This window comes from Psammomys obesus, unplaced genomic scaffold, assembly GCF_907164565.1.
Source record: "Psammomys obesus unplaced genomic scaffold, mPsaObe1.curated_primary_1811, whole genome shotgun sequence".
NCBI classification, from domain to species: domain Eukaryota; kingdom Metazoa; phylum Chordata; class Mammalia; order Rodentia; family Muridae; genus Psammomys; species Psammomys obesus.
This window is the reverse complement of record NW_026592890.1, coordinates 9921086-9945768: the sequence shown is the minus strand read 5'-3', so window position 1 is coordinate 9945768 and position 24683 is coordinate 9921086. Positions and strand designations below refer to the sequence as shown.

General features: G+C 35.0%; 1 protein-coding gene across 1 annotated transcript in view; it reads right to left on the bottom strand.

Moving 5' to 3' along the window:
• Qki (QKI, KH domain containing RNA binding) overlaps window positions 1-24683 on the bottom strand; it is a 118521-nt gene that overhangs the window by 37967 nt on the left and 55871 nt on the right. The window contains exon 4 of the mRNA XM_055615860.1: window positions 4997-5140. Coding sequence (XP_055471835.1) covers window positions 4997-5140 — 144 coding nt within the window. The remainder of the gene's footprint in view (window positions 1-4996; window positions 5141-24683) is intronic.

Genomic DNA, 24683 nt, shown 5'->3' with positions numbered 1-24683 from the left:
AATTCGGCAATTAAATATCATTTTAAAATAAAACACTAATTACTATGAAATCAGTAAGTCTGCTTATTGGATTATTTAGTCTCCTAAGGGAGACTAAATCCAGGGCCTGTACATATTTGGCAAACATTAGGCCATATTCTCAGACCCTCAGAGCAAAATTTAAGGGAGATTATCAAGCTATATAATGTACATACACAAAAGCAAAGTAAACATTCAATGTAGAGTTTTTATAAATCTATGCATAGTAAATGTACACATTTAATCATGATTATTTTAGTTCTGAAAACATCCCAAAATATTTAGACAGGCAGCTTAATATTTCCCTACAGAATATTATCTCTAACACTATTAATAAGCAAGAAATGAGAAAAAAATCTTAAATGCTTAATAAAGAATGACTGATAATAGCACAGCCATACATATAATGGACTTTAAAGCATGTCACCAGAGGAAACCATGAATATCACTATTAATGACTCTTTAATGACATAGAAAACTGCTAGTAGTATAATGTCACACTAGAAAAATTATTTTAGCTTCTAAAATATACACTTAGAAAATAAGTAGTGAAGTGTGACTAATTTTAGCCACGTTTATGAATTTTCTTTTCAACAAATACAGTTAATATAAACAAAAGCTGTACTGGCTATAACTCACATGAAGAAGCTTAAAACAGTTGGTCTCACAGACTCAGAAAGTAGTATAGTGAATACAGAGACAGAAGAGTAAGGCGGAAGACAGATTATTTAAGAGGTTTACAATTACAAAAAGAGGATTACTAACCTTTAGAGCTTTGTAACACAGCAGAGTAACTGTAGTTTGTAACAACTTACTGTTTCTAAACAGCTGGAAGAATTCCAACACAAAAGAACTAAAAAAAAATTTAAGGTGACACAAAGAGAGGATAGGGGGGATAAGAGAAGAAATATGATAGCTAAAACTAAGGGTTTCATTTGTGGAATCATATGGAAACCTACTACATTAGAAGCTTCATAAAATACACACATATGAAAGAAATCTAAACGGAATCACCAAATATTGGGAAAGACAAAGGCCCAACTAGACATCTCTCACCATCAAATAAAATAGCCAGTCTCAGGAATGGATCACATCTAATTAAATTCTTGGCCAAAAGAGCCCCATGGAAACCCCCAAACAATGAGAATATTGCCAAAGCTATTCATTGTTTGCTCTTCATAAACTGACAAATAGGTCCTATTCATGAAGGCAATGCCTATAGCAACTCATTCAACATGATTCAGAGACTGTGGCATCATGCACAGGGCCTGCACAGGTGTAAGCCAGTGCTGAGGAGTAGACACAGGCTCCATCCAAAACTCAAAAGCTATTTACAATTGATAATGACTTGAAAAGAAAATATTAGTTTTTTCCAATGGAGTCTCACTGGGTATACAAAGCCCACACTTAAAGGCAGGCTGCATGCCCAGCAGTAGACAACCTTCAACTTAATGATGCTTTTGGATTTTTTTTTTTTCCCCGTCTCATAATGTTTTGACTGGCCTATTTTTTTCTTTTTTTCCACTTCATAGATCTTGCTTGTATACTATGGTTTCTGCCTTTATGTTTTTATGGAATTTCAATTTTCTATGTGTGTCTCTGTGCCTGAATGTGTTTCTCGTGCTTTGGCTCTTTTCTTCTTCTGGTTAGTTTTTATCTTATTTTTAAAATAGATGTCTGATTGTTTTCTATTGAGAGAAAGGAAGACTATGGATTTAGGTGGGTGGAGATGTGGGGAGGCTCTAGAAGGAGTTGGTGGAGGGAACACCGTGATCATATATTCTTAAAAAAACAAACAAACCAACAACAACAACAAAAAAACCAAAAACAACTATTTTCAATACCAAAAATAATTTTGAAGTGACAAGTTTTCAAATCTCATTTATATTACAAGTATGTATGATTATTAATAATAAAGATTAATAATAAAAATGCAAATGTTAGATGATTTTTTTTTTCCAAACAGAAATAGTTTATCTTCAAAAGATCAGAAGAAAAACTATCTAAAGTCAGGTCTTATAACGCAAAACGTTCCTACCTGCTGACTGACAGAAGAATGGTAATTATCAACTGCCAGATAATTCTTCTCACCAAGCAGTAGAGCAATGGAAACATGCTAATTGAAAAATCAAAGAAATGAGAAGGCTGTGTTGGCACATGCCTATTATCCTAGCAGCTAGGTGGAGGAAGTAGGTGGATAAGGAGTTTAAGGATAGCCTGAACTAACTACAGAAGACTTCTCAAAAAAGCCAAAGAATGACTAGACTAATAGGTACTAAGATCAAGCCTTTCCTTTCCTTCATTGTTTCTTCCCTTTCAGAATGTGAAAAGGATCTGATTCAAAATGAAGACAGGTTACTAGTGACTAGGAACTTCATATATAAGACTTCCAGAGCCAGTATAAAGAAAGGCACTGTGATGGGCAATATTCAGTTGCATGACACTCAGTAGACATGACATCCAGCAAAATGCTTGCAATGTTTTGTTACATAGCAGTCAAATGTTACACCTGATAACTTTTTTGTGCTGACTTTTTTTGAAGTACAAATGAAATGATTAATTTTATTTCATACTAGTGAAACACAAGTTCAGTTTGAACACCATTTTCTTCTTGGCTAAGCTTACACAGGCAAGTATCACAGAACTGGCCAATTATGGAGAAAATTTAAAATACTGTCAGTCAAGCTGTTTTGTTTAAAGTCTATTAATCTTCATACAGGCAGCAAAAATACACAAAAACTTTCAGTTTAATTAAAATAAATTCTCTAATACAATGTCCACATTTTAATAAAGACATTAAGCCAGAAAATGAAATTATTATGCAGTGTTAAATCAGGGATCTAACCCATGCTTTAAAAGTATGTGTTTTTATTCTACAGCTTGTAATTCTAAAGTTTTGCTTCATCTGTATAATTCTAAATAGCACAATTTAAAATAAGTTACCTATTAATAGTAACAACAATAATCCTAAAAGCCTTCATTAGGAGAGAGAACTATCAAAACTGGCTATTTTCCCACATGATACACAGTATGCACTTTCTTAAAGCTTCTGTCATTTATTTGCTACCACCTTTTTACATTCCAGAGACAAACCATTTGTATTACCTAATTAATTATGTGTGTGGGGAATGAAAGAGTGTGGCACATGCCACAGTTCTCATGTGAAAATCAGAGGACTACTTTCGGAAATTGGCTTTCTCCTCCCAATGCTGAAACTTGATCAAACTCAAGTCAGGTTCATTGACCAGCAAGAAATTCTACAAATGAAAGAATGGATGCTAAGTCTAAGGTCTTATCTCACCACTAGTTTCTCCCCATGTCCCCGTAAAGAAACGGAGGTCAAAATGCTTTAGATTTAGCTTCCAAATCAATGTTCTTTTTCTAGAGATTATCTTTTAAAATAAAAAGTAAATTATAGAAAGAATGCCTAGAAAAACCTGATGGATAAATAGAAGTATAAACTATTAGACAATCTTCCTTTTGCAACATTTGTAAACGCCTGTGCTCAGTGTAACGTGATCTCTGCATTGTTGGAGACATAGCATTCCAATATATTCCTATCTATGAAACTAAGAACAAAATATTCACAAAAAGTCTCCTTTTCACTACTTTCCAAGACTAAACAATTACCAAGGAAAAGGAAGAAGACATGTTTTTACAAACAATCTGCTTGTTCATGTTCCTTATATATCTATCAACAGAATTCATATGAAATCTTTCCTTGCAAGGAATCAGTTTTTGTCATGTGAATGAGAAAATGTTTATGATTTATAAGTTTACTTAGAAAGTGGACTATGAGAACAATGAAGAACAGATTACTGGAATAGAAAAAAATGGCAGATCACAAAACTCATTTATGTAAGCAACAAAATGGCTCTGTTGACAGCACACTAACAATAAATTTTCCTAGATTCTTTAAGAGCAGCCAACTGAAATATTTCCAAGTTATTAACATGAGAAAGACAGCTTAGTAATCCACTTAAAATCATTTTTCTTTTTATTTTCCATCTAAAAAAGACAGTACTGTGATATTACACAGCAACATAAAAAAGTGAAAAGCTGAGGGAACAAAATGGGAAAAAAGAATGGAGAGAGGTGACACAAGAAGAAAGACACCTAGATAATTTTTCATGAGATGCCAGTCTCAAACTTTATATTTAATGTCTTATTTAACATACCTAAATACAGCCTTTTAACAGTGTTTGTTAGCTTTTAAGTGTGAAAAGCATTTGGAATGGTGCCAATTAAATCAGTAAAACTGAGCTTTCAGTAAGAAAACAGTTTTTACTATGCAATATGAAAGTTTTACTATGCAACATTAATTTTTCTACAGAAGAAAATATGTCAGAAGAGAATCTAGCATATAGGCAAACTCTACTTTCCCAATACAGTAATAGTTCCAAAGACCTCTGAATTACTATTACCTAATTTTTTTAATTTTATTTTTGCTTATTTGGTCTTTTAAAACAGGGTCTCTCCACATAGACCTGACTGTCCTGGAACTCACTATGTAAACAAAGCTGGCCTCAAACTCACAGGAGATTCACTTGCCTATATCTCTTGAGTGCTGAGGATTATATCCATGTGCCACCATGTCTAGCATACTTAACTTTTTAAGAAAAACAAACATTTAGCACCCTACTGATTCTGAGTCTACATTCTCCTATAACAGAGCAATTTAAAAGTCAGCTGTGACTTTTAAGTAAGTTAATTAGGTTTGTTTCTCCACTACACCATTTCCTTCACAAAAGTAAGCAGGGATTCTCAGTTAAGAATTTGAGCAATCCTGTCTTTTACACTATAAATTTAATGAGCCATACATTACTTTTATATTTGTGGTTAAATAAAAAAAAAATCACTAAAAAAATAACAACCCACTCCTTATTAACATAACAATGTTATGTTATAATCATATGTTATAATCATATCAATCTCAAAAGGAAAATGTAATGAAATAAAAAAGATGAAAATTACTTACTGCAGGTACCAGTAACTTCTTCACTTCTTCAACTGCCCTCTTCAGCTTGATTTCTGCTCTGTTCTGAGCATCTTCCACAGTGATTAGTACATGTAAATCTTCATTTAGATGCTCCCAATTGGGCTTGCCTCTATTTTGCTCCTCCTAAAAAGTTTACAAAACACAACATTACTAATACGACAGAATACACCTTGTGAAGCATGAGCCCATTGCCAGTTACTTAAAGCCATGTTTCTATTATTTTGTTATGATGATATTACAAAGCTCTTCAATTATTTTTCAAACCCAAATCAAAGCCTGGTAATGTGACTAGTTGGTCAAATGAGAAGTCAACATTAATGTTGCACCTACTGTGCATTTAGCTGAGGATATAAATGACCAAGACAACCACAAAGGTATTATTGCTCCTATAGGAAACATAAAGTGCCATTTTCAAATTATAATGAGTAACTCTGAGAAGCATGTTACTTCAATATCATACGTAAAAAAAGTTATCAAGGTTAAACAAGTATCAATATCATAGTAAAGAAGCTAACAACTAAGGAGATGACTAAAACCTTCATTTTCCAATTTTCACTATATAGTCATTACAATAGCTTTGAATAACACTGGTTACTAGTCAAAAAAATATTCTAGGAAAGAAACTATTTTGAAAATAGATCTCATCATGTCAAAGAAGTACTAGCTGCTGTATTTCAGGTAGTAATTATGGAAATAATAAACCACAGCAAATGATTAGATATTAGTTTAACTATATGTCCATTGGCCTTCGTTTTTAAAAGTGAACTACACAGTTGAGAGCTGTTAGGCAAGGAAGAATCATTCTTCTTTGGGGTGTGGCCAACGCTGTTGCCCTTGTTCCAGCGCTATATACCATGCACAATGGGCAGCACTAAATAAACTTGATTTTAAAAAACTGAAATAAATAAAAAAGATGGACATGAAATTTTGGGTCAATGTGAGAGAAGGTATCAGGGAACTGGAGGGGAATCTAGAGGGCTAGATACTTTATTATATTGTATATAATATATGCTACATATATACACACATATATACATAATATTATATACATACACATATATATAGGGTGTATACATAAAACATTCAAATAAAATAAAAATGAGCTATAAAGTCTAGTCTTTCATTGTATTAAGTACTAAATACATGTTTTATAAAGAATTATCCATGTCTCACTTCTTTGATGACTTCTGGCTACCAAGCAAAGAATACATGTACATGCCGAAAGCCTTATCAAACTACTTATAAGGGCGCATGACCACATGCACAATTAGACAACTTAACAGTGTTCAAAGCTTTAAACATGAAAAGAAATTTAAGAATCTAAGTATAAATATAACTAGTACACAAACTTAAAACAAATCAGAGGTAAACAATAAAAGTAGCCATTGTTAGACTTTTCTTGTAAAGGCCATTAGTCTGTTACTGTGCCAATTATAATCAAAGGAAGTAAACTGTTATAATAAAAGAGGGTTGCCTATTATTTTTCACATTGAGGGTAAACAATGAAGACAGAAATAAGATCTACCAAGCACAGGATTCTATTTTATCAGTTAGTAACGTTAGTTGGAAAATGCACTTACATAGTCAAGACATATGCTTCTAACAGTGGACTTAAAGTCATAATGAGCTAACTAGATCTCAAGGACAAACAGCAAAAATCAAACAGTATACAAACTAGTAGCCCAAAACCTATCTGTTTCAGTATTCGATCACACCACATTGCTTTTAATAACACATTGTGGCAGAGCTGGGTTTTTGCAGGTTACTGTATTAAAAAGCAAATTCCATGCCATTATAAATGCGGAATAAAATAGTGGCAATGTATCTTCAGTGAATCTGAAGAGAACCCAAAAAAAGACAAATAACAAATATTAATGTAGCTATTTAAAATAGTTTCAGTTTTATAGGCTATACACACACACATCCCAACTCAGTTACTTGTTAGTATTTAATAAATGAAGGTATGAGCTATTTCTTTTTACCTAAGGTCCATCATGAAGAGCTTTGAGGATAAAGAGTCAATAAATCAAGAAACTGGGAACCCTGGGGTCATTTACATGGCAAAGAATACAAAACACACATACTTTTATGATAATAAACAATTTTAAATCTGTACTTTAATGTTAAAGTACTCTTGTATTTCTCACCAAAATATGTGTTTTTTGTTTTTTTATAGATTCCTCTGGTAGACATGGAAGAATTATCAGTATTACCTGGTGAACTAAAAGTGTGCCTGTATGTCTAAATGCATATGTATAAGGAACTTTAATTTCTAGCCAAGACAATGAAGCAGGAACAAGACTAACTTTTCACTTTATCTGAAACAATCAAAGTGCATGAAACAACAAATTCCAAGCTACTAGAAATTAGGCCCTAAAGAAAAGAAATGACAATGTGAGAGGGCAGGGACCAGGCTGCACCTGCCCAACTTGACAGCTTCAGTCCTAGCCCACACACTAGAAGATACCAAAAGTAACTTGAGAGTGCCGGAAAAGTAAAGCAGGCAGGGTTCAAGATTGCCGCAAAACTACTAGGATCCTCTCAAGTACTATACTCAACAGTTCCTAATGCATGCTTGGCAGCAGATTCTAAAGGCCAGGAAGCAGTCTCCAAAGTATCACATCACAAAGTACCTAGTTTTCTCTCTCACAGAGCTAGACTGAAATGTCTCATGATTCATCAATGGGAGAGTATGTCAATGGGGAGTACCTCAAAGGGAGACAATTCAACATAGCATAAGGTACTATTCATGGATTGCCCAATAAATTAAAAAAATCAAGATTTTAAGACGACTAAACTTTTTCCAACTAAGTCAACCACTTCCCAGAACAAAACAGAAGGGCATTTATAAGAATAAAAATGTATCTTCCCAACAATGTGAAAGTAAAAAATTTAGTTGTAGCCAGGTGTGATAGTGCACACCATTGCTCCCAACACTTCATAGGCAGATGGCTGTGAGCTCAAGACCAGCCTGGTCTACAAAGTGAGTCCAGGATAGCCAGGGACAAAGAACTCAATAAATAAATAAATGAATGAATGAATGAATGAATGAATGAATGAATGAATGAATAATTAACCATCATCAGGGCTGGGGATAATGGCTCAGCAAATAAAATGACTGCTCTGTGAACACAATGAACAGAGTTCATATCACTAGAACTCAATAAAAGACATTCTTTGGGAGGAGGGATGGTAGCAGGTGTTGCAGACAACAGATCTAGAGGGCTTACTGGCCAGCCAACCTATCTGAAACAACGGAAACCAGACCTAGCTCAAGAAATAAATAGGTACTAGCGAGACAGTTAAGAACACTTGCTACTCTTGAGATAGCTGGGTTCGATTCCCAGCACATGAAAGCTCACAACTATCTCATTTGTAATTTAAAACCCATGAGATCTGACTCCCTTTTCTGGATCCCCTGGATACTGTACATCCATGGTATACAGATGTATATGAAGACAAAACATCCACATACATGAAATAAAACAAACAAACAAATAAATGGATAAGTAAGGTGGAGACCTACAGAGATTGACACCCAACTTAATCTACAAACACACACTCATAAACACACGGTGATAGGGTCATTAAAGATTGCAAGTTAGATAATAATGAGATGAAAAGAGTTAATTAAAACAAAACTAGGAATGACACAGGTGTTAAAATCAACAGACAAAAACCTGAAAGCTACCTTGTGTTAGGGTACATATACTAATTAAAGGAAAAGCAAAGGCAATCATTTAAAATACTTCAGAAAAGCTTAAAAGTAAAACTGAAATCATGACTTGCCACAGAAATCTTTATTTAGAAAAAGTACAAAAGACTTAAAGGAAATACCATCTCCATTGTAGGAACACAGAACAAAGCTGCAATATAATTTGCCATATGCTTTATCAAAGGAATACATTTCCAGCTGTAAAATATTTCAGGAAATGTGCCTTAATAAATTCATCAACTTAAAAGCCTTGTTAAGAACAACAACTCCACCTATTAATGTTTACTTCAAAATAAACAGTTTTGTCTACAACTTTTAAAGAAAGGCAAAGAACCAGCTTTTACTGATGCTGAGTTGATAAAAACCATTGTTGAAGGCAGATGGGGAAAGAAAATGCCTGAAACTCCAGTGCTCAGAAGGCTGATGTAGAAGAGTCACAAGGTCCAAAGCAGCCTGGGTCACATAAAGACTAACCCTAATCATAAAGTATAAAATATAAAATCTCAATGAATGGTGGCAAAAACAAAACAAAAACAGTCTTTTCCAATTAGGAATAGCACTTCCACAAGATCTAGCTATACCACTCCTAGGCATATATCCAAAAGATGCTCAAGTACACAACAAGGACATTTGCTCAACCATGTTTGTAGTAGTGTTATTCGTAATAGCCAGAACCCGGAAACAAATGCCCTTAGTTGAGGAATGGATACAGAAATTGTGGTACTTTTACACAATGGAATACTATTCAGCAATTAAAAACAAGGAAATCATGAAATTTGCAGGCAAATGGTGGGATCTAGAAAAGATCATCCTGAGTGAGGTATCCCAAAAGCAGAAAGACACACATGGTATATACTCACTTATGAGTAGGTACTAGACCTATAAGATAGGATAAACATACTGAAATCTATACACCTAAAGAAGATAAACAAGAAAGAAGACCCTGGGTAAGATGATCAACCCTCACTTAGAAAGACAAATGAGAACACAAGTAACAGGACAGGAGCCTACCACTGAGGGCCTCTAAAAGACTCTACCTAGCAGTGTATAAAAGCATATACTAAGACTCATAACCAAACTTTTGGCAGAGTGCAGAGAATCATAATAAAGAAGGAGGGGTTAATATGACCTGTAAAAGCCAGGAGCTCTACAAGGACCAAATATATCTGGTTACAGGGGTCTTTTATGAGACTATTTCTCCAAAATAGTCTCATAACCCAAACAAGACCACAGCATCAGTGTTTTAAAACTCTATAAGCATTTCTATTACACAGCAAAAGAGGCAGAAGGACTACAGCAAGGGCACACTTCTATACCTCTTATCTAATGATATGAAAGAAATATAATGCGGTAGAGCTAAACATATAAAATACTGGATAGTTCAAACGGCTACTATATGGAGGAGTCCTTTCTTTCTCTAATATTAGAGGACTCCCAGCACCCACATGGCAGCTCACAACTGTCTGTAACTACTGTTCCAGGGGCTGCAACACCTTTATAGAGATATATATGTAGGCAAAATACCAATGAATATAAAATACGAATAAATAAATTTTTAAAACATTATCACTTTCCTTTACACTAAACATTAAAAGCAGTCTATATATTAAATATATGTGTTTGAGCTCAATAACAAAATAAAGCAACCCTGGTAGGCCACAGAGGAGGACTTTGCAGCCAGTCCTGAAGATACCTGATAAGACAGGGTCAGATGAAAGGGGAGGAGGTCCTCCCCTATCAGTGGACTTGGAAAGGAGCAGGGAGAAGATGAGGGAGGAAGAGTGGGATTGGGAGGCAATGAGGGAGCTGGATACAGCTGGGATACAAAGTTAATAAACTGTACCTAATATTAAAAAATATAAAAATTAAAAAAATAACAAAATAAAAAACAAAAACAAAGAGTAGGCTGATCTTACTCTTCCAGAAATAGATGTGTGTTATTTGATAGCATCTAAACTTATACTTCCTAGTCAACAATAAAATGAAGCAAAACATAGGGACTTACTGTTAGGGAGCTTATTTGATGTCATGGCTTCATAAGATGAGGTACCTTAGCTAAGGTGAATCTAGCCACCAGGATTCCCATTCTAGACTTAGGATGGCCTGTGTAATCTGTGCTCACAAAGAATCAGAGAATTACACTTGGAGAAATAAAATGCCTTCAAGAAGGAAATCCCAAAGGCATCAAAGGTAGTATAGTTACAAGTAATTTAACATGAATTTTAAACATATCTTTTATCTAAGAGAATGTTTTCACCCTGACTTGCAAATTGCAATAATGATCCTACAAATCACCTGGATAACAAAGAGAAAACCTTAAGAAAGCAACAATAGATTGCTTTAGATGGCCATTTTTACTATGTTAATCCTGCCAAGCCATGAGCATGGGAGATATTTCCATCTTCTGATATCTTCTTCTATTTCTTTCTTCAGAGACCTGAAGTTTTTTTCATACAAGTCTTTGACTTGCTAGGTTAGAATTACACCAAGGTACTTTATGTTATTTATTAGTGGCTATTGTGAAGGGTGTTGTTTCCCTAAATTCTTTCTTAGCCCATTTGTCTTTTGTATACTGGAAGGCTACTGGTTTGTTTTGTTTTTTTGAGTTAATTTTTCATCCAGCTACTTTGTGAAGGTGTTTATCAGCTGTAGGAGTTTCCTGGTAGAATTTTTGGGGTCACTCATGTATATTATCATATCATCTGCAAATAGCAATACTTTGCTTCCTTTCCGAACTGAATCCCCTTGATCTCCTTTTATTGTCTTATTGCTCTAGCAAAGATTTCAAGAACTATGTTGAAGAGATATATTGAGTGGGCCACCTTGCCTCGTCCCTGATTTCAGTGGGATTGATATAAGTTATTCTCCATTTAGTTTGATATTGGCTATAGGCTTGCTGTATATTGCCTTTACTATGTTTAGGTAAGTGCCTTGTATCTCTGATCTCTCTATCCCTTTAAACATAAACAAATGTTGGATTTTATCAAATGCTTTTCAGCATCTTAAGGAGATTACCATGTTTTGTTTTGTTTTTTTTTTTCTTTCAGATTGTTCATATGGTTGAGTACATTGATGGATTTCTATATATTGAACCACCTCTGCATACCTGGGATAAAGTACCTACTTGGTCATTGTGGATGATAACTTTGATGTATTCTTGGATTTTATTTGGGAGTATTTTGTTGAATATTTTTGCATCAATGTTCTTAAGGGAGATTGGCCTGAAATTCATTTTCCATGTTGGGTCTCTGTGAGGCTTAGGTATCAAGGTGACTGTGGCTTCATAGAATGAGTTTGGTAATGTTCCAAAGCTGGAGGGGACTGGAGCTCCCCAAGGACAACAACAGAACCCAAAAATCTGGGCCAAGGGGTCTTTTCTGAGACTGATACTCCAACCAAGGATCATGCATGGAGATAACCTAGAACCCCTGCACAGATGTAGCCCATGGAAGCTCAGTGTCCAAGTGGGTTCCCTAATAGGGGAACAGGGACTGTCTCTGACATGAACTCAGTGGCTGGCTCTTTGATCACCTCTCCTTGAGCTGGGGGGAAGCTTTAACAGTCCACAGAGGAAGACAATGTAGCCAGTCCTGATGAGACCTGATAGGCTGGGGTCAGATGAAAGGGGAGAAGGACCTCCCCTATCAGTGGACTTGGGGAGGGGGTATGAGAGGTAATGATGGAGGGTGAGATTGGGAGAGGGCTACAGCTGGAATACAAACTGAATAAATTGTGAATTAATAAATAAATAATTTAAAAAGCAACCATAATAAGGTTTTTAATAAGGTATTCTAACTTTAACCTAATATTTAAGAATCTACTGTACTTAATTTGCTACAATTCCATTGTGAGAAGTTACTATCTCTAAAAATAACCCCCACATAAATGACCAGGTTAAATATGAGGTAACAGATTTGGGGAAAAAGTAAAAAGCTTTATATTATCTCATGTATATTGCAAATATACTCCTCGGTGTAGCCTTTTTTCTTTTGTTTTGTATGATGATTGATTTTCTGCTCTTCATCAAAACGCCAGAGAAAATACCTATATAACCCCCATCCTAAACCATTTACTGACCAGTCACACCTCTCTTTTTTCACTGGCATTCTTCCCCATTTAGCTTTCCCTTCTTCCTACATGTGTGTGTATATACATATACACAAATATATCATAATGAAAGAGGTTGGCTTACTCACACTGGTCTATAATTATGAACAAGAACAAAAAAAAAATCTCAACATACTCTCTATTTTTGTCTTCTTTTTAGATTGTTCCACTTAACAATTCATTATTTCCTATTAAAACAATAAAATTTCTTGTTATATTTTATCATAAACATTACAAAAATTTTATAAACAAAAACATTGTGTATATTTTCAAATTCATAACTCTGAAATCCTTCACTGTACTTTTCCTAATATTTTCAAAATTTACATATACTTTTTTCTACTTATAATGTAGTGTTTCATTCATTCTAAAACTTTTTAAACATTTCATTTATTATTTATTGTGTGTATGATGTTTATGGTAGATGTAAGTGCCAGATCCAGGAAAGGGAGGTCAGGGGACAACTTTGGATAATCCATTCTTCCTTCCACTGTAGGTTTATAGGGGTTGAATTCATGTCAAATTTGTACAGCAAGCACTTTTAACCTCTCAGTCATCAAGGACAAAGTTTAAAACACTTCTTAACACAGCAACATTTTTGAAGCCTGTCAAGTCTTATTAATAACTAACGGCATTAGCAGAATACTGCTGTTCTTGCCCATCCATTAATGCTGTGGCTTTGATACTTTAAATCCTCACCATGTAGCCCAGAGAGTATGCTTGACCATCTTCTCAACCAGTTTCTAGTCAAAGAGGATATTAAGGCTGAAAAGACAATGGGGTAGGATGATCTTGTCTGCTATTTGCTTAGAAGGTCCTGGTCCTTGTCCAAAGCTTCTCTATATAGTCACAGAAGCCGGTGACTCTGCACCTCTGGTGCACACCAGACTCAGGGACAGGCTGCAAATAAATATGAGGGCACCGCTCCTGCTTCTCCATCTATCTTAAAGCCTGGCTTCCAATTCAGGAAAGACTGAATTCTAACAACATCTGTGAAACTGGCAACAAGCAAACTTCTTAGTTTAGGTACAGTTAAAAAATAGATTTTTCATAGTTCCTGACAACAAAACTTCTAATAGCTTGGGAAAAAAATAAGATCTTTTTAAAGTTGCTATATTATCAATACTCACGAGAGCAGAGACTGCTATAACATAAAAAAGACTGCGTAAAAATAAACTGTGAAAGTTGATATACTCCTTTTATTATGCATCACAAAATACAATGATAAAGCTAAGTCTGGGAGGGGGAGCTATATAAATGACACTACTATTAAGGACAATAGAGTCATCCTATTTCTCTTCAGCTTATTGCATATGTTGCTGATTTTCAGAGGAACATCCTTTGAATTAACCTTGTGTCCTTGTTCAATAAATTTCATACCTATCAAAGCTTGTTCTTGATGATTGTTTTCCTTTTCCTAGCTTTTCATCTACTTCAGTGTTCCTTTTTATGAAGTAAAAACAAGCCTCTGAGAGACACTGTCAACTGTCTATCTCATGCTGATTCCTAGCCCAAACCCACTGTCATTAAACAAAATGGAATCTTTGAGGCGGTTACAGGTGGATACTGCCACACCCAGCTACCAACAGTCCTTCCTGTTTATTTTGTTTGCTTTTTTATTCCTTAAACAGCCTGTGTAGACCAGGCTAGCACCAAACTCACTGAACTGACACCTCTGCCTCTGAAGTACTAGAATCAAAGGCTTGTGTAATGCCAGTAGAGTCCAGGGCCTGGAACTGGAGTTAAGGAGGTTGTGAGCTGCCCCACACAGGTGATAGGAGCCATACTTGAGTCCTCTGTAAGAGCAGTGTTCTCTTCAGCCCTTCCTTTTTGGCTGTTGGTTCTCTGAGAACCATATGACTTGGCCTGGAAACATACAGTGAGCATGCCAAGCATCCAACACATACTTCATTCATTGTTCGGTATGGTGTTCTCATCGGATTTGCTTCACTATGAATGTGTTTGCCTTACTTTTATTTCTGGTACTTTCTACCTTACATGTTTTTAAGGCATGATATTTGTAGTTGGTAAATACACCTTGTGTCCATAATTACTTATCATATCCTTGAATTTTCGATATGAAGAAACAAGTCTGAAAAGTTTTAAATTAATTTCTGCTCTATGTGGTATTTCTCTTGTTATTATTTAATTTATGCGTGTATGTGCGTGTATGTGTCTGTATGTAGTACCCACATATTAAAGAAGAGGGCATCGGGCCCTCAGAAACTAGAGCTACAAGCAGTTGTGAGCTGACTTATTATGGTTGTTAACAAGCAAGCTCGGCTCCTCTGCAAGAGCAGCAAGCACTTTTAACTCCTGAGCCTTCTCTCCAGCTCTGTCTTTGTCTTGTATTGGCTATCTTTTTGTTCCAAGGAGAACAGAAATGATAAAAATCAAACATCTTTGGTATCTTTGTGAGCACAGGGGGAAAAACACAGTATTTTATTACTTGATGCTACTATGATTATTTTGTAGATGAACTTTAGCAAATTGAGGGTATTTCCTTTTACTTTGAGTTTCCTGGTGAGTGGAAGGGTATGAAAATATGGCCAAGCACATCTTTATGCAACTACAGACACAATCACAGTTCTGAGATTTGTCACCACTGCTATGACAGGTGGCACTGATTGAGTTAGAGATGCTAAACTACTTTTGCAAGACACACATCACTTGGTAAACAACACAGTAGCTTACTCACAGATTTCAATTAAACTTACTAAAACTTGTTAAACACTTTGGTATCTGTACATGAGTGATAGAAATTTTTCCTACATTTTTTAGTTCTAATGATTAAATTCAGACAATTGAACACAAAAATAAAACCTTTTCTTAACAGTTCAGATCTTAATCAGCACAGATATATTAAGGTTGTTATTTCTTGATAATTTTTCAAATAATCTATTCTCCTCCTCTAAATTGCCTAATGTTTTAGCCTAATTTTTTTTTTCTTACAGCAAGATATACTGGCACACACCTGTATTTCCAGAGCTTGTGAGGTAGAGATGAAAAAAAATCAAGAGTTCAAAGTCATGGTGGGCCACATAACGCCGTCTCATGTAATGCTCACGTTATGTATTCCCTCCACAACTTTTTAATAAATATTTAATCTCTAGTTTTCAGACACTGTTTATCAGTATTCTCTACCTGTTATGGATCAGCCTGATATTTCCTCATTTGTTCGGTGAAGCTTCCTGTAGCTGGAGATGACCTCAAGCCAAACACCAGAGACTATAGCCCACTCAGATTTTATTGCTGATCACTCATCAGCTGCTTCCACAAAATAATGCTGACTCAAAGGAGTGCAAAAATCACACAACAGACTAACACAGTGTTATTTTATTTTATTTTATTTTATTTTATTTTATTTTATTTTATTTTAGAGACAAGGCATCTCTATGTAGCTTTGACTGTTCTAGAGCTCTCTAGATATATCAGGCTGGCCTTGAACTCAAGAGACACTTGCCTCTGTCGCTGCTGGGGATTAAATGTGTGTGTCACTAAGATTAAAGGTTTCATGGTGCAATTGAAACAACTGTTAACTCTTCTTTAACTAATAGCTTATAAAAATAAATCTTTCTTCCTAAAAACAAGAAAAAAAAAAAAGAAAGAAAACTAGTATTTTTAAAAACATGGTTTAGTAGTCCTAAATTCTTAGATTTAGAATAAACTTTTAAAAAAAGGAAACAGAAATCAGTGAAATAAGGAAATATTTAATGATGGTATTTTGTTTTGTTTGGGGGGCGGGGGGGCACTGCAGGCATTTCAGTAGTACCCTGGCTCAACCTGAATCCTTGAATCTTAAAGACTTTGGTCTTAGGCTGAAGCTCTTTTCTTCAGGGACTAAAGAAGTAGTTTGACATTAATTGAAACTAAAATACGGTTTAAGTCTGTGTTAGATGTATAAATTCAATGAAAAAAAAAAAGAGCTTTAAGTAGTCTGAAAGCCATGGAAATTAGTGGCTGTAAGACTTTCAATGACATTTAAGAATATTAAGGATATAATATCTCTCAAATTAATAATACAAAGAAAAAGAAAATTTACAATAACCCAAAGGGCTCATATTATGGTAAATAGGTGTTAACCTCAAAGAGCTTATAAAAAACAAAGCTGTCAGCAAACAGCTGGGGGGTGAGTCTTCCCACCAGATAACCAAGCATATTCTAGCTGCTTAATACAAGTTTTAGTTTTAATAGTGAGGCCACTGACGGAGCCACTGATTTTCATATCAAACAAAGCAGGTAATTAACAGTCATTCTGGTACCATTCCTTATCACCAAAATACACAATGGATCCAGGCTCTGTTACAACAGAGCTCCACTGTTACATCAGTGCCACATTCACTTCTCTATTACCAAAGCATACATTTACTGCTCCACCAGACACCTATAATTAAGCACAAGAGGGCTATAATGCTAATATTCAGGCTAGCTTGTAAGTTAGGGTTCCCCCCTCCTCACCATAAGGATGATTGCTTTTCCTTTTTGAAGTTTGAAGTAGCTACAGTTCACTTAGTTTTGATTACATAGCAATTAGATATGCAAATACACTGATCCAAAAAATACATTTTCTAGCTTCAAATTGTGAGCAATCAGGCCCATTCTCTTCTCTTGTACACGCAAGCAAATTCATTAAGCAACTATTGTCTCAAAGCATCTCTCCCTCAAGCTCCCCCACTCATTTTGGTAATGTTATAAACAGCCTGAATACATCTGCAGCTGCTATCTCTTTTGGTGACTTCCTAAATGTGTACTTGAGGGTGGGGGAAGGCACATGGAAAATTACCAAATAGAAGAGCATATATACTCTATCCTTAACACCAAGTTACTAGGGTTGGATGATGCATGACTTGCCATAAAACTAATTAAAATTAGTTTTTAATATACATTTTTAAAGCCAAGTGTGCTTTTTTTTTTTTTTTTTTAAGCTCATGTCTGTAATTTAAATGTAACAGGTTAAGTTGAAGCAGGAGAAGAGTCTTTGAGGCCACCATGGTAAGTTCCAGGCTAGCCTAAGTTACAGAGTACAAACCTGTCTTTAAAATTTTATTCCTAGGCTGGGTGGTGGTGGAACACGCCTGTAATCCTAGAACCTAAGGTGGCAGAAGCAGGTAGATCTCCATGAGTTCAAGGCCAAGGTGCCTGGTCTACATAGGGAGATCCTGTTCCAAGAAAGGGAGAGACAGACAGACAGAAAGACCTGTTCCAAGAAACAGACAAAAAGAAAAAGGGAGGGAAAGAGGGAGGGAGGGAAAGAAAAGAAAGAAAATGTATTCCTATTAAATGATAGCAATAATTAACAAGCTAAAAAATTCAAAACAATAAAATTTGGGTCCACAAGATGGTTCAGCAGGTAAAGGTGTTTGTTACATAAGCCTGGCAACTTGAGTTTGGTCCCCAGAAGCTAGATAAAGATGAAACAAGATAACAAACCCCACAAATTTGTCCTCTATCTCTCTCTCTCTCTCTCTCTCTCTCTCACACACACACACACACACACACAAACATCATGCTACAAATGTACCATTCACAGACAAAGAGCCAATAATAATACTTATTATTATTATTATTAAAATACTATACAATATTAATGACCAAGCCATTGGACTGAAAACCACTGTAGACTTTATGAGTCACACTACTTAATCATGTGTAGAGCCATGCAGTTTAGAAGTTTTTTTTTATGTAAACTTATGAATGACCTGAAAAACTATTGTGATCATCTACAATATCTGCAAAATATCCCTTTTGTTTATCACATGGTAATTAATTACTTTTAGGATTCAAATTTCAATTCTGTTTTTTAACCTCTAATCTGACTCAAAGTGGTATTGGCTTTGTTTTTTTCTTTTTTGTAACATCGTTATAATAAGTTGTTACACATAAGTGAAAATATATATGTATGTCTGGGCAAGTACGTGCATGCTTATTTACGTGTATGCCAGAGAATAACTCTGGGTGTCTTTCATGATGATCAGTCATACCTTGTGTTTTTGAGACAGGGTCTCTCACTAAACTGGAGCTTGTCAAACATTCCACGGTAAGTAGCCTGTGAGTCCCAGGGATCCTCCTGCCTCCACCTTCCCAGGATTAGGACTATAAATAAATGCATGCCACCATGTCCTAGTTATTCTCTCCCCTTTTAAGGTGGGTCCTAGGGATTGATCAGAGGTTCTCCAGCACTTTACTGAGCTATCTTCCCAGCCCTCTGAAATTATAAGTTAAATTTTTCTTCTGGCATGTTTGTTTGGCACCCCTATACTTTAGAAAATGAGAAATTGACTAAAATTATGTGTCTCTCTCTCACACACTTTCAAACGTAGAGTCTGGTGCATTCTAGAAAGTGCACTATCAGTGAGCTATCCTGTCCTCCCACCTTCCCCCACATAAAAACTTTGGAAAAAAATGAATATAAATTATGTCTACATTTCTCTGAGATAAAAAAAATATTCTTGGAGAATACGGACTTTGTAAGCAAACACAAGTAAATAATACAATCAACAGAAACATTATGTTGTCTATTTAAAGACCAATACTAGATTTGGAAATCCAGTGAAAGCTGAAATAGTCAGTGTTCAAATAAAATGACTCTGAAACAAGACTCCATCCTCCCACTTCAATAACTACAACAGCCTAACAGATCCATTCCCTTACATTATTTCAAAGAACTCTTTAAAATTTCTATTCGACATTACTCTTCTACTTTCAGTAATAGTCAAATTCCCTAAGTTACCTACAGGCAATAACTATAATCAGACTTTGTCAGTAACCCCATAATACAAACAAATGACCATTATCTCTCCTCTCCTCTCTAGCCTCACTAATCAGCCTCTATCACAGACACTTCCATTTTATGCTCACCTAAGTGTTTCTGTACTTGCTCTAACTCCAGGAAAACATTCATTCATCCTTAGATCTTCCCATAAACATCTACTTCCACCCTTGGTGTGCATCCACAACTTAAATGTCCCTTTTCCAGTCTTTCTTTGGTGGCCTATTTAAAAAGACTCCACCTGACAGGGACACTCTCTGAGATGCTCTTGTTCACATACTCATTTATTCTGTCTCAAGTTATACTTCATGACAGCAAAAATTTCTTACTCTTATATCTATCTCCTCCCCCAACCCCCGCAAAAAATAAAAAAACAGGTCCAGAGTTAAAAGCCTTCTGTAGTACACATTAGTGATAAGGTGAATGATGGTTATGGAGTTTTCAATTTTAAAATTATTTCAAAGTACCAAGTTTAAAAGTTATTAGACTGCTCAACTTTTATTTTCCAGATCTGCCATACAGATTTCTCGAAAACGCCACCCCTGAACTCTCCTGGAAATAGATTCTAGTTCTCGTGTACAAAAGGAACCATGTGTGTACCACCAATGAGGACTTCAACTGAATAATGCAATTGCTTAGTTTTTCCTCTCTTCATTGGCTTTCATTTTTACAGCCATGTATAAGCTAGTGGTACATGTTATGGTCTGGACTCTACCCCAAATTCAAGAATGAGAAATTTAATCCTCAAAACAACAATGGCAAAGTAGACCTTTCAGGAGGTCCTTGAAAGGAGAGAAATAAGGGAATCTATTTGTTCCTTCCATCCGTTCAACCACATTTCTCTTTTGAAGATAAGAGCAGTGGAGACTCCCATGGAGTGCAGCCCTCAGCAAACAGCCTCAAGAGTAGTAAGCTTCTATTCATCATACATTAGCCATTCTCATATATTTTGCTGCAGTTGCACAAACAGACCTTATTGATCAATGCAGTTCTAAAATTTTAGAAAACCAAAAAACAATATATATGCATAGACTTACACTATTTTAACAACAACTGAGAAATCTCTGGCAACACCCTTGTGAGTAAACTAGTTTCTACCTGTACAAAGTCAGCACTCAAGAATTTTGGGAAGCTGAAGAATAAGGACAAACATCAAGATTCTTGGAATTTTTCTGGCAGCAATTATCATAAGGTGTTTTAGAACTAAGGACAACAGAGAGAGTGACAGATCTTTCTGGGGATTTACATGTACTTCAGCTCTGACTACAACAGAATGCACCCATTTCCAAATACTACCAGCAACCTCATATTACAATTACCAATGTTTATTTCTTGCCAAATGATTCCTAATGCCATGGCTAATATATATAATTTTTTTTACTTAAAAATTCTTCCACCAGTTACTTCTGTATGTGTAGAAATAGAACAGTATGAGTTGTTCACCACAGACTTGTTTTCCATTGATAGTAGTCTACAAAATATATCTTGTATTTTAAAAATGTGTGGCAAAATCTAATCTATTGTGAAGTATTTCTGAACAACTAAATTTCCTACTGAAATTTTAAGATAAATGAAAAGATTACAACACATATTTAAGACAAGCCTAACTTGAAAATCTTTTGCTCTTAGTTACTCCCATTAATTAAGTGTTAAGTGCCCTGAATATAGCATTCTAAATTTCACAGGTTAAATTATTTGAGTATCTATATAATCGCTACATCACAGTCCAGTGCTCTGGGAATTATGAGAAAAGTTAATATTGGTAATTACATCATGGCAGTGATATACTTACGGCTATTTTGGGCACATTTAGATGTAAGATTACCCTTTTATCCCCTCAGATCTATTATTATCAAAAGTGACTAGGGCAGGAACTAGCAAAGGACAGGAGCAGGCATCAGAGGTTCTCTCCTTTTAGATAACTCTAGCTTATGTCAAGCTGACATAAAACTAGTCAGCACATAAGTAAATCAAGTTATTAGCTGTCAGTTAAATAGATACTTCTATAGCTGTAACATATACTTGGGGGAGGGGTGTAAATTCAGTTCTCACTAAATATACAAAAACCACTAGAAAAGCTGAATACTAAATCCCTATTCTTAGAAAAAAAAAAGATGGGGTTAGGCAAATAAATACATGAATCACTAGTCAGAACAGTTTTATTGACAAATCAATAAATAGCCACACTTTATGTATGTTTCTGCTTAAAGAAACATTTTAAAAAATATAAACTTGATTCCATTAACACCAAGCAGGCAACAATTGTCTAAACTAAGCTTGTCTTATGCAAATGCCTTCTCTGTAAGGTATAGTGTACCCTGTTGCTCTCAAAAACAACACTAGACAAGAACCTCAGCACCATACCTGAGGAATACCAGAAAGAGAAGATCACCAACAGAAACCATAAAGGTATGAAGCACATGAGACTAACTAAAGAAAGACCATGAAGAGAACAGTGCTTACTGCGTGAGCAAAATGGCAGTGTCTCATTTTGTTTCACCTCAGGTGGGAAAACAATTAAATGATTCCTTTCTGTCATCATGCACATTTCAATAACTAAATACAAGTGTCACAAATACTCATTTCTGAGTTACAAATATGTTTTAACAGTGGTAAAACTGCAAAAAGAATTACTGCAAAAAATGATGATCAGCTATATGTTGGTCCCCCCCCCAAAAAACTACAAAATTATTATAATAATTATATTAAAGGAGCACAGAAACTCAACATGCTGCTCTTTAAAAAATGTATTTCATTTTAAATATGTGTGTATGTGTTTATCTATGTGTACGTGAGAGCATATGCTCACAGAATCCAGAAATGGCTTTAGATACCCAATAACTGGAGTTGAAGGCAGTTGTGAGCCACCTGATTTGAGTGTTGTAAACCAAACTTCAGTCCTTGTAAGAGGGGTGTATTCTCTTAGCACTGAAGCCATCTCTCCAGTACCCACTGTAACTACTACTCTTACACCTAAATCTATATTTTTTAATTTCAAATCAGAGTTAAAGGAAAATATAAAGTTGTACTTTCAGAGCAGTAGAAATGATAACCTTAATTAATTTAGTATTCTTTAATTTTGAGACGATTCCTCATCTAAGTATTTTCATTTGCTGCTGAGGGGGATCATTATTTGAAACCTTGGCTGGTTGTGTACACTGGGTTGGTCTTCAACTCAAGAGATCTATCTGCCTTCCTCTGCCTTCCCAGTGTTGAGATTAAAGGTGTGTGCTGCCACACCTACCATGTTTTAATGGATCTAGATTCAATATTCTCAAGCAAAAAAAGAAAAATCACATCATAAGTATGAAAAATACAAATATATCAGCATATAAACAACAATTAACTCTATGGGGGTAAAATTATGATTTAAAAAAATGAATTCCACCAGCCTGTTCTACAAAGTGAGTCCAGGACAGCCAAGGCTACACAGAGAAACCCTGTCTGAAGGGGAAAAAAAAACAAACAACACAACAACAAAAACCATCCAATCATCCCCCCACAAATACTAAGCATGAACTTATATATGAACTAAAACTGCTTTTCCTGTTTGTTACTTCTTTTAAATATGATGTTGTTCAAATCTTATTGATGGTTGGCCGTGTTGCATGTCTTCAGACAATTTTGATTACTCATTGATTTCTCAGTATTCAGTGACCTCACAACTTAAATGAGCAGATAGCACTATCAGAAAATTGTTCTATTATTTTCAAAGACAGCAATCCTTATTTAAAATGATTAGAGTATCTGAGAATCCCCATTTTAACTGTTGAAAAGAGGAGGCAATGTCATCCTAACTCTAACACATGCTTAGCATGCAAAAGATAACAAGTTTAATTCACAGCACTAAAAACACGTAATAATTACTTAATCAATTAAATATCTTTAAAATAAAGAGAATTTTGATGTCTACTGTTCTGAAAGCTAACTTTAATGCAACTATGGGTGTTATAAAATCAAAGATTTTAAAATAGAAGAACAACAAAAAATTTAACAGCAGTATTTCACAGCTAAAGAACTAAATAAAAACACAACTACTAGGATAGACTAGAGCGGCTTACTAGATTCATGAAACTGCTTAATAATTTGCTAAAGATCTTTTCTCCAAGACAAGGTTTCTCTGTAAAGCATTGGCTGTCTTGGACTCACTTTGTGGAGCAGACTAGCATCGAACACACAGCTGCGCCCACCTCTAAAGATGTTTTCTAATTAAAGTTCTTCATTACAGGATTATGAAAAGGAAAATCAAGCCATACAGCACAATGACACAGACAAATGGCGATTTCTAAAAGTTCTGTCACCACTGAACAGAACCTTCTAGAAATAAAATGTGCCATATATAACCAAACTACAAGGCACTCAAATATTCCTTAACTGACTGTAATCCAATCAAGCCTTAATTTTAAAAGGCTCATTAAGAGTCATCTAGTGATAAGATGGACTCTCATTTTACTGAAACTCATGTCTGATTTCATCAGACATGAACAATTAAGTTATCCTGAGATTAGATCTATGACAGAGTAATTAACTTAAGTTTTACAGGTTACTTAAAATACTATTTCATTTTAATAAACAAAAGTAATTCTCATTAGGGTTCATATTTTTTACCACTTAAAAACTGTCTCACCATTTTAATGACTGCACATCGAAGTAAAATAATTATTTGAAATCCTCCAAGTCTCTGAAGCCACAGCGACCATGTAAACAGAAATGAAGCTAAATAACCTAGTCAATATTCTAAATTACTTTCTATTTTTCAAACACTATTGAAAACAAAAGCAAAGGAACAGCTCCATAAGAGCTAGTTGACAGCCTTAAAATACCAAACCATGCCACAAGTTCTACTGTAGTCTGTAAACAGTCAAGCATATTTTAAAAACTTGACAGTATTCTGACTGGCTTATTCTGTTAACAAAGTTTCAAATAAAGCTGACAGTCTATTTCTCTGAAAGCTAATTTCATTGCACTTAACAAAGATAATGGTCTTCAGTGAGTTTGATTTTTCTTAGTGTTTTTCTTTGGGTTTTTGTCGTTGTTTAACCATAGATGGTTTAAAGAGAAAAAATTTAGTCTTT